This window comes from Mercenaria mercenaria, chromosome 7, assembly GCF_021730395.1.
Source record: "Mercenaria mercenaria strain notata chromosome 7, MADL_Memer_1, whole genome shotgun sequence".
Lineage (NCBI taxonomy): Eukaryota > Metazoa > Mollusca > Bivalvia > Venerida > Veneridae > Mercenaria > Mercenaria mercenaria.
The window spans coordinates 20,298,049-20,309,619 of NC_069367.1; the positions used below are offsets into that span (position 1 = coordinate 20,298,049).

The following is an 11,571-nucleotide window of genomic DNA, read 5'->3' on the forward strand; positions in this document are numbered from 1 at the left end:
TACTGATATTAAACAAGCGATAATTTATCTTCAATCGTGCACCAGTCACCTTGTCTCAATATTCCATATTGCAGAGATGCTCCGTATATTTTATGCTTTAGTCAACGTTACAGAAAAAACTTGCGTGAACTTCCCTAATGAACATCCGGTCTAGAGGTCACGACAGTGTGCACATGTTAAGCGAAATGTAAACAAACAAAAACAGAATGCAATATATTCACAGTTTTACGATAAGACTCGAAATGATGAATGAAATTCATCTTGTATATGGTTTTGAATTTGAAATCATGCATAGTTATACATCTATTCTGTTTATTTAATTCATTTTGCACATTTATGCTGCATATAAACATTTTAGCGTACACGTGTAGTAAAATGACGACTGACATACATTTTCATATCAGCCAATCAGAGTGTGTCTATAAACTAGAACGGAACTTCACCAGGGAAGTTCAAGCAAGTTTTTTGAGTACCTGTGAAAAAACTGTAAACTACACGTTGTTTTTCTAAGATAAGAACTACTGATGAAATGTGACCGGTACACAACGGAAGATAAATTACCATTTGTTTAATATCAATAGTACACATTTACTGAACTGCGTGTTTTAGATATGAAATACGCGATAGAAATGGGTTAGTATATTTTCCCGTTCACGACCATGGTTCTTATAGAATACCTAGGGGTAGGGTGTAACACGTACGGAGGCATTTTCTTTCTGATCAGGTAGTTTAATCATATTTTATTGTAATCATCACACAAGACATTATGGTAATGTACATCAAGACACTATTATACAGATACATATGTAAATATATATATACAATAGCAAACTATCATTATACAAGACATATATATTACTACTGTACATTAGGAAGTATTCAGTAACTTTGCGAATGTGCGATAATACAAAAGGGTTGGACCACAAGTTTTACCAACATTAGAAATCGGTCCGTCCCTGGCTGTCAAATTAATGTTAGATTAAACTAAATGGCGGATTTTTTGTTTGGTCTGGAATGGAAAAAATATATATGCTTAACAAAATATAATTTTAAGTTATAAACTTACTTATATAGAAGAAGAGTTAAGACAGTAAATTTAATAGAAGAAAAGCAGGGGAAAAACAATCGAAAGAAAAAAAACAACAACAATAAAACTAACACAGACAAGCGTAAAATCAATCAGTGCACCTCATCGCATCCGCTGCAGAATACCCACATCCAGCCCAGCCCAGAGCCCTCTAAACAGATATATAGTCAAAAGATCAGGAGGCAGTGCTAGTGAAACGACGTGTATTTTTTGTATAACTTTGTACTTCTAAAAACAAAGATTTGTTCTCCTCAATAGTAAGTGAATCAATTCCATGAAGTAATTTGTGAGTACTAAGAGGATGAAATCTTCGAGTATTGATAAATAACAATCGACGAGCATCGGCATAATGGCTACATTTAAAAAAGAAATGTTCCGCATCTTCAATACCATGTCCACAAGAGCAATCGGGATAGTCTCGTAAATGGTTATAAAATAAATCATTGTTTAAGTTGCTGCATCGGTTTCTAATACGAGTTTGAACTACATTATAGAATCGTTCTCCTATTAGATAAAAAGACGGAACAATTGGAGATTTAAATTTACTCTTCAATTTGCTCTTAAAAGATGTAAGTGTGTTAGCATTGCGTGTCGGGAGGTCAAGGTTATTCCATAGTTCTACTGAATCGGGTATAACTGATTTTGAGTAAATTTCGAGACGTCTAGGCAATGTTACAAAATTAGTGTTGTTTCTAAGTTCATAGTTGTTAGAATTGTGAACTGTTGGAGGAAAAATGTCTATAAGGTAATCTGGAAGCAGTCCGTTATTTCCTTTATAAGCTAATATTAATTTCTGCATAATTCTACGGTCTGCAAGAGAAACCCAGCCAACTTCAGTTAATAAATTTTGAATGGAAACGGAACGAGTCAAACCAGTAACAATGCGAGCTGCTTCATATTGAAGTTTTTCTATAGTGTCCTTTTCATATTGAGTACAGCTATCCCATACAACTGAAGCATACTCGAGTAGAGGTCTTAGATACGATAAATAAATGTTGTTAAGAGTAGACCTTTTAACTTTGAATTTTAACATTCTCATCGAGCCGAGTACTTTTGAAGCTGAGGAAGTGATATTGTTTATATGGGTGTGCCAAGAGCCATCATGACTTATTGTAAGACCTAGATGTTTGTGATCGTCAACGAAGTTTAGAGGGGTATTATCAAAGGTTAACGAAGGTTGAGCTATATCTCTAAAGGAGAAAAACATGACTTCAGTTTTAGAAGGAGTACAGACACAGCCCCCAGAACAGATAGAGAGAACTGTTAAGATACAGACTTGGCCGGCTAACTTAGCCTAGCTCTTTGCGAATAGACAGTCTGGTTCTTTAACGTACCCGGTGGATAGCACCGATACACGCGAAGCCGTCTTTCCTGGGAAGAACAAGTACAGGCCTCTAAGTCAGATGGGAGACACTCATGAGCATCTCAGAAATTTCCAGTGCCTGGACCGGGATTCGAACCCCGGACCTCTGGATTGACAGTCAAACGTGTTACCACTAGACCACCGGCCCACCTCTATCCCAATCGTCATCACTCATTAAATAACTGTTATCGCTAGATTCTTTCAGAACAACGGCGAACAATGTCCGAAAAAAAGAAAATACACAGTAAAGATTATTGTATTATTGTGGAAGAGATTTTGCCAATCAAAAGGTTTTCATTGACAAGCTGTTTCCCTTGATCACGGGCTTCACTACGCTAGAGCCTGTTTAAAATATTTTCTGCAACAATTCTACAGTTTAATTTGGTCCGTGTTCCGTTCATATAACTGTGTCTACAAAATAGAGTTAAGGGCACTTCAAGATTGCAATATTAAAGCATTATTGCAGTACACAATAGGCATTAAAATGATTTATTAAATGTATGTGAACCATACATAATTCTCAATGCATTTTGTATATAAATTATGTGAAAATAGCATATCTGTTTTGTGGCCATTATTATTGTCAGGTGATTGACACAATAAGAGTTCTTACACAACTTGGACATAGAAAACGTCAACAGTCAAATTTCATAGGATGATTTTACTGGTATATATCCTCTACAACAACGCGCATTCTCCAAATCTCTAAATTATACCCCCGCTTCCCCCATCCTGGACCAATTCATAATGGCAACAATTTTTAAAAAATAAAAAGTACCGTTGGAGACAAAGATTGATATATACAATTATATATTAGGATGCATGAACAAGTAACATAATTTATGGTGCAGACACGAAAAATCGACTTTGTGACCTTAACCTTGGGGCATAGGACCAGCTGGGGCAAGTCTTATCAAACATCTTATCGTATCGTACGACCAAACTTTTGTCTGAACACTCTTGCTGGTACCAGTAACAAAACACCAATTTCATGTGTTAAAGATTTTATGTGTAGGCCTACGGGAAGGTAGCATGTTTTCTGTATAATGTGTCCATATTCTAAGAAAACAGATATCACAGTTTTGACCTATGATCGATTTTAGTCGTACTATGTTTAATAAGACGGTCCCCTGTGTCTTATGCGCTACACATCGACTTGTGATGGTGAATATTTTAACAAGTTATTTCAGAATCCCTTCATGCATAAAGACGTTATGGCCCGGACACGAAAAATGAACTGATCCTATTTTTAACATTTGACCTTGACATTGGAACTAGGGAACTGTGTCTTGTGGGCGAAACATCGTCTCATGATGGTGAAAATTTAAGCCAAGTTATTTCAGAATCCCTTAATGCACAAAGAAGTTATGGCATGGACACGAAAAATGGGCCTTTTTTACCTTTGACCTCTTAAGTGTGACATTGACTTTAAAGAGAACAGAAAAAGAAGACGACGGGCGTTAACTACATATTACCTATGTGTGTGTGAAGTATGAGAGAGGTAGGTGTAATAGTATTCAAGTAATTGCACGACCAAATTTATGCGGACACACATACAAACAGACCGGACAGACAGACCGCACGGTGATTCCTATTTATCTTGCCTCCTACAAGTTTCTTGCATTTCTATTGGTCAATAGACGTCACGTGGAGACAGGATATATTCCATATCCTGCTAGTACATTTCAGATATGAATTTTGATTTTAAAAAATGGCTGCCGCTTTGTTAATTTACAAAATATTAGATTATAGCATGTAAGTAAAGGGTAGTCGGCAAGATAAAATCGTTACACAGCTTGTTGGTGACAGGATACGGGATATACGCTGTCGAGCGAAGCTCGAGCCTCATATGGATTTTCAAGACAGCGTATATCCCGTATCCTGTCACCAACAAGCTGTGTAACTAATAATACCCCCTTTGCGGGTTATAATTATGAAGTAATACTACAGGAGCAAGGGAAAGCCGATATTTAATAAACAAGTCAGTTGCTAAAAGGCATACAGTCTTTTTACGAAAGTCGCAAACATTAGTACAGTACTTCAAGCAAACATGCATACAGTCAGGACATCACACCGAATTCCATAAATAGAAGAACTATTTTAGTTCCTCCAAAATAACGGACGGAAAACATATGAATAGTGATACCTCGAGTACTTTCTGCTTGAATGATATGTACCCTGTTTACAGCGTTGGCATGGCGAACAAAACTGCTTAAGGAAACTTTTCAATACACGTCAAATCTAGCAAACATTGCGAAATAAAATACATGTACTGTAAACGCGGTAAAAAGTTTCAATTTCGAAACACCCTTGATTTGTTGACATAACTAAACAATCAAAACAAACTGAACATTACATAATTCCCACGATTGCAGTTGTTCTTATTTTAACAGAGACGACGGAGCGACGATGACGACAATATTCAATAAAAATATCATGAGATTGTTGATGTTGTTGAAGATTCGCATTTCATAATGTTTAATTATTATTTATTACCTCTGATTCAGCAGCCTTTTCAACTGAACCGGACCAGAGAAATTCCACACGCAGGGTGAATTCATAAAACACTGATTACGGCAATATGACAATATAATATATCAGTCACAGTGTGTTGTACTTTTTGTGCCGGTATATAAGCTATCAATAAAGCAATCATGTGTGTGTGTGTGTGTGTGTGTGTGTGTGTGTGTGTGTGTGTGTGTGTGTGTGTGAATGTGACGATGGTAGTTTACGTAATATGCCGGTCCGTCGCCGGTCCGTCTGTATAGCCAGGCGCCGTAATTGGAAACTAAACTTACAGTGCGGAATTTCTCTAGTCCAGGTTAGTTGAAAAGGCTTCTTTAAGCCACTGCTGAATTCTGAGTCTCTTTTTGATCATTTTCTTGCTGAAAAGGATAGTTCAAACTTACATTGATTAAACTAATCCATGTGAAATCAATTGTAATTAATTAATAGTTTTAAAATAAATAACTTAATCATTTGATACTGAAGTTACATTATTAATGCTAGTACTCTTAAACAATGTCAGAATGAGTAGTCCGAACTAATTAGAAAGCAGATTTAAGATTCTAGAATAATATTCAGATAAATTCATTTTTTAAAGGCGCATGTTGAAACTTTAATTAACAAACATAATAACCAATACAAAGTTATGATACGGGATAATACATGTATCTGTCTAAAACTGAAGCAAACCGTTTGCATTTTCATGAATGTTCTATTACACTGTCTGTATGAGTGTTGTATTGCGTAAAAAGTTGAACACGTCCAAGATAACAAGTGCTGTTTTTCGCCTACGTTATATCTTAAAAAAGACCTTCGTGAATCCACTATCTGCCGTCTAGATCGTAAACATCCTGGTTTTACTTTCAGGATATATTATTCCCTGAAACATTTGAAGATAAACAAAATGATTATAAGTCTACGGACATTCAAATATTTGCGTTCTGGAAAAAGACTGTGTGCTAAGAATCGGACCATGAAAGTATTATCTTTGACATTATTTGAGATGTCGTAATTTACGCACACCGAGCTAAAGTCTGTACATGCTATATTATCTTTTTATTATTAACGGTGCTTTTTTTTCTTCAAAATATGAAAGGTAGTCTAACCCTTAGCATGCTGGACGCGATTGACTCTGCTTTTGCGACCAGTGTAGGTTTGCACTGTTCGCTATTCAGTCTGTAAATTTTCAATAAACACCCTTAAAATGATACTGCCCACATTGAATGACGGACCAGGCCATTATAGAAATTTAGCAGCGTAAAAGTTAAACAAGGGTTGTCTGATGACAGCGCGGCAATCGTGGCTTACATACAAAAGATCTAGAAAATGTTGTAAATTATGAAAAGGACATAATTTCAGAGAGATGAATACAGCCTAGCTGAGAATGGCCATTTCATGATGCTGAAGAATTATGAATAGTTTGAAAGCATTTAGTACAATAGTTTTTGGATAACACATTTTCATCAAAACATTTAGCTGAAAAAAAGGGGTATACTTTTTCCAAAATATAACCAAGAGATATTATACCTCCTCTTGTCAACCCAGAATGCCGGACATGTGTGTAGAATTTGAAAACATTTTGTCAATGACACTCTCATGAAAATCTTTAACAACATTTCTTCGTTAAAAAGGAGGCATAACTGTTCTAAATTAAAAGTCAGAGTTATATAACACGCCATGTACCCGGATAATCTTAACTCTGTTCAGCGACCCTAACTCAGTGCCAACATGGCGGATGTAAAGCCGATACAACTTTGTTTTCTGTGTAATTACGATGTATAAAGGAATGTTTCTGTTGTTATATCTATCTCCATTGATCAAGTGTATATTTATTTCAAAATGTATCATGTTAAATATATCACCCTTTGTGTATTCAGGCGGAAAAACGACGAACAAGGCAACTTTTTCAATGAAAACTTTTACAAAAAATCTTTAAAATTACTTCTATGCTTTTGATGCCTCGACTATTTTGTTGTTTGAAAGCAAAGATATACTGCTTTATAGGCCCCTTTACACTATGTTGTTAACCCACTACATGTTGACACAATGCATGTTCAAATGTACTGACAGCGAGAAAGGGGATAAAAACCTAACTTTGATTTGATGAAAACCGAACTCAGTTTACATGAGGAATGGATAAAAACCTAACTTACACGAAATTGTGTGACGGATAAACACCTATCTGATTAGTATTCTATAGAAATGAATGAGTTGACATGTACATGGTCTGATTATTGTAAACATTACTTTATAAGCGGTATTGTCTTCAAACTTTGTCATTAATTTTAAGATGTTATATGTATGCCCACTACAGTCAAATAATTTTTCATAATTTTAATATTATGCAAATAGCAATGTTTGAAAAAATCTGGATAAACCCTAAAAAATAACTCGGTATAAATGTCAAAATTATTATATTTACATAAGAAATTATTTAATACCACCGATGTTCGAAGTTCTGTAGTCCCCAACCCTCTCTCCCTCTCTCTCTCTCTCTCTCTCTCTCTCATACACGCACACACACGCACGCACGCACGCACGCACTGTTTCAGAAGAATTGTGTTTGTTTCAAATCTTGTATATCGTATAGTGTAAGAGATTTTTATAGAGGTGCTAATGGAATATTTTTTGATATTGTTTAAATGGGATTAGATTTATGATTAATTATTAAATATGATATTTTTCAGTTTTTCAGACGGTAAATAGGGAAGAAAAATGTGTGTGTGTGTGTGTGTGTGTGTGTGTGTGTGCGGTGTGGTGGGGTAGGGGAGTGATGCATGGACTGACGGGACAGGGGTGTGGGTATCCTTACATTTTTCTCTTGTCCACGGACACTTAAAGTCCACTTGTCCATAGTCAAATTTCACTTGCTCTGATTTATAATACTAAACCTTCATGAAAGCGCAAATAGACTGGAGATCGTGTTCTTCATTTAGGACAATAAAAAGAAAAGCATATCACAGTAACTGTGGTAAAATATAAGCTGTTGAAATATTTGCCTTTTAACGTTTATAAAAGTCTGAAATCGCGTAAGCAGTGTTCGGGATCTTTTGAAGTCATGCCCGAAACACTGCCCACGCAATGGTGCAAAACCAGATGAATTCAGAGAAAGACTCTTAAAACGTTCCGACTTGTTTAAGTCATACTTGCGATCTCTGTGTGCTTTTGATTTTAATTTGGCTGACTACTGGGTCAAATATTTCCTTTGACAGTGACTTATTGTCTCAGCAGTTGGAATTCTACTTACAAACTTGTCATAATACTTTTTTTTAAGTTGTTTACGTTTCTGATGTATTTAAATGTCCTTTTAGTTCTCTGTGTGTAACCCTTGTTTTCCTTTTTTTAGTTTTAGTTACAGAATGCTATATGCTGATGATGCAAATATTTTTCTTTAGCTACTTTAAGTAGTTCTTATGTTCCCTTTAGCATGTATATGGTTTCTTCTTTTATGTTTTTTTAATGCATGTTGTAAAATGTGACTCTTCTTATTTTTGTGTAGTGTCAGCTATTTTTTTTATGTTGCTATAAATGTGCTAAATCTGTATGTGGTAAATTACTATTTCGTTTTATTTGCTAGTACATATGTGCTATTTTGTTTTAATGCGCTGTAACATGTATGTGATAATTTGTGATTTGTTTCTTATCTACTTAGAGCCAGATGCTTTATTTGCTTTAATGTGCTTTAACATATTTGCATTTTATTACAGCTGTTTTACTTATGTCGAGCTTACTTACATGTGTTTGTCGGAAAATAGCTTTAAGCTAGTGTTATATGTTTATACTTTTCCGACGTTAAATTAATCTTCTTGTATCTAAATCTTCTCTGATATTTTGTCATAGTGTGCGCGAGACCTAGTCAAAGAACCCATTATCTTTATCACCTCCATACACTTGAAGCAACACACAATCTAAATGATATTTTATGTTTTCTCATTTTATACCTGAAAAAGTATGCTTGTCCGTGGACACACGAATGAAAAATGCACTTGTCCGCCGGCAAAAAATCACGAGTCGGATAAGTTGGACATAGGAATCCCACATCCCTGCAGGGGTGGGTAGATCAAAGAACTTCGAGCATCAACAGTCCATAAAAAAGTCAGCCATGTTGGCACTGAGTTAGGGGCGCTGAACAGAGTTAGGATTATCCGGGTACATGGCGTGTATAAGTTGTCCTGAGAGATCCTGTGACATGTGTGAACTTTGAAAGCATTTTACCCAGTAGTGTTTGAGAAACCTGATCATATGCAAAAATGTTAGACAAAAGAATGATTACAAAAGTCCTGGTGTTTGAAACATTTAAATAGTCGAACTAAAACTCCTTCTGTAAAACATCTCTCATTCCATTACAGTTTAAAAAAAATGATAATATTGTGAAATATATCACATTTAAATAAAAACAAATTTCGAATGAAAGACCGAGTAAGAAAAAACATATGTAGAAAACATTGTGCTCTTGTTTTAAGATTTCCACTTGGTTGAAAACGAATACCTTTGACTGGCCTTACAAATAAATCTATATAAGAGACATGGTTTGAGTGTTGCAATGTAAAGCAGATGCATGAGGTTGGATACTAGTGCTTGATTTAAAATGCATTTTATGATCGGTTGCGTCTTACTTCTGGTTATAACTTCGGCAAAATGTTCAAAACGCGACAAACTTCAAAACCGGATAAACATATTAGAGCAAAAGCTGTTTCACGATTCGAAAGAATTTCGAGAGGATATATCTGCATTGATTTCAATGGCAAACCAGTCGTCGCCGGTATCGGCCGACCATGGAAAATGTAAATGTGAAATAGACCACAGTAAAACAGTGCCACCGTCACGATATCATCTGATATCAAGTAATTGTAAAGACAACTATACCCAGCAAAGCATGAATTTAATGAAAAAAGCACTTTCAGAAGAGAAGCAGCACACAAGGAAATTGATTTCCGAAGTTAAAACAGCAGCAATGAATAATTTAAACAAAATCGTCGAGGTGTACGAAGATATTAAGAAAGAATTAAACGAAGTGAGGTTCATGCAGGAAACTTGTGATAATCGTTTCAATAAGATTTTAGAGTCACAAAATCTAATTCAGGATGACATAAGATCAATACATAACACACTTGATACAGTTACAAAGGATACAAATATATCTAAAAAACTTGAAAAACGCGTTGGTATACTAGAAACTGCATCAAACACCTTATGGCATATTCATGAAAGTTCCCTTTACTTTGTTGGAAAAGAAGCCAAAAACTGGTCTGAGGCAGTTGATGTCTGCAAGACATTAGGCGCGTATTTAGCACAAGTTGATGACTCTTCTGAAAACGAATTTTTAACTAACTTGGCGAAAACAACATATGAGGGTTCTGGTTACGGAGTTTGGCTCGGCGGAAGTGACTTAAGTAAAGAGGGAATTTGGATCTGGGAACATAGCGAAACACAAATTGCTTTTGATAACTGGGCAACAGAAGAACCTAATGGAAACAGGATCGAAAACTGTTTGCATATGTACAGGCATGTAAATTGGAAATGGAATGATCTTCGTTGTAAAAGAGAACTGGGGTACATCTGTGAAAAGAAACTTATTCTAGTATGAAATGATAATTGTTTAATTTTATTCAAACACGGCAATATAAATGTCATGTCACATTATTTGACGCCATATTGATGCCAGGAAAGAGCACTATCATATCTGATCTACTGTTTTATAAGAAAGACAGTTCAGAATACAAATTACATAACATAACTGTATGTTTAATTGTTACGGTGGACGTGAAACTTGATGTCATTGTTAACGTCACTTCGACTTGCTACGGTAGTATGGACGCCATACATTTTTATTTCAATCACTTTTTTACATAAAATACATATTAGAATAGAAATAATTTATGGCACAGTCATAATTTATATGATTAAACTAATAATTCACTGGAACTACGCCACCTTGAAATTATTGCACAGGTATATAACCTGTTTGTTGTATTGTGTTTGACTATACATTTATCAAAACATTATTATCATGTTATAGACTACTTCATTGTTCTACGTACTCTAACAAGCGCGTTAACGATTTGACTTATATTTTGAGAGAGAAAAATCAAACAACACCAGTTCATAGGAAGAAAGGGTATATGACAATTGAAAAGCATGTAAAACGTGTATATAAATTTACAAAACAAGTGTCAGTAAACTGATATATACATTGACTTCCGGGAAAGAACTGCATAAAGGGCACACTTCCGGACAGTTAAAAGCCTTTAAAACTCGCCATTTTCAAAGAACTGTTACATATATTTGTTTTGATACTTGTATGACGTTTGTATTAACTATTATCGACATGACAGTATTCGCTGCCTGCAATGCATTACAAAGTATGGTTTTATACTAATAAAACGTAAGAGTTTGTTACAATCAAAGCCGAATCGGAAAAGACCGAGTGAATGAAGTATTGCCATGTTATTATGCAAAGTCCGCTACTGGAAGGCACCGCAGCATAACATAATGATCTGATATCTGTCAATAAACATTAATGTACTATATACATGTATACAATATGTTATAGCACAACACTTGGATTAAAATTTGCATATACAAAAATCTACAGTTGTTGATTATTTCATAACAT

The 11,571-nt window shown here is 35.1% G+C and overlaps 1 protein-coding gene across 1 annotated transcript; it reads left to right on the plus strand.

Moving 5' to 3' along the window:
• The first annotated feature begins 9,490 nt into the window (after positions 1 to 9,490).
• Positions 9,491 to 11,545, plus strand: LOC123554789 (C-type lectin domain family 3 member A-like). The gene has a single exon (XM_045345137.2). It carries the CDS (start codon positions 9,544 to 9,546, stop codon positions 10,540 to 10,542), a length of 999 nt encoding a protein of 332 aa, XP_045201072.2. The 5' UTR covers positions 9,491 to 9,543; the 3' UTR covers positions 10,543 to 11,545.
• Positions 11,546 to 11,571: the final 26 nt, after the last annotated feature.

Coding starts and splice junctions, on each gene's coding strand:
- LOC123554789 (XM_045345137.2), top strand. CDS start 9,544: ATGCATTTTATGATCGGTTGCGTCTTACTTCTGGTTATAACTTCGGCA.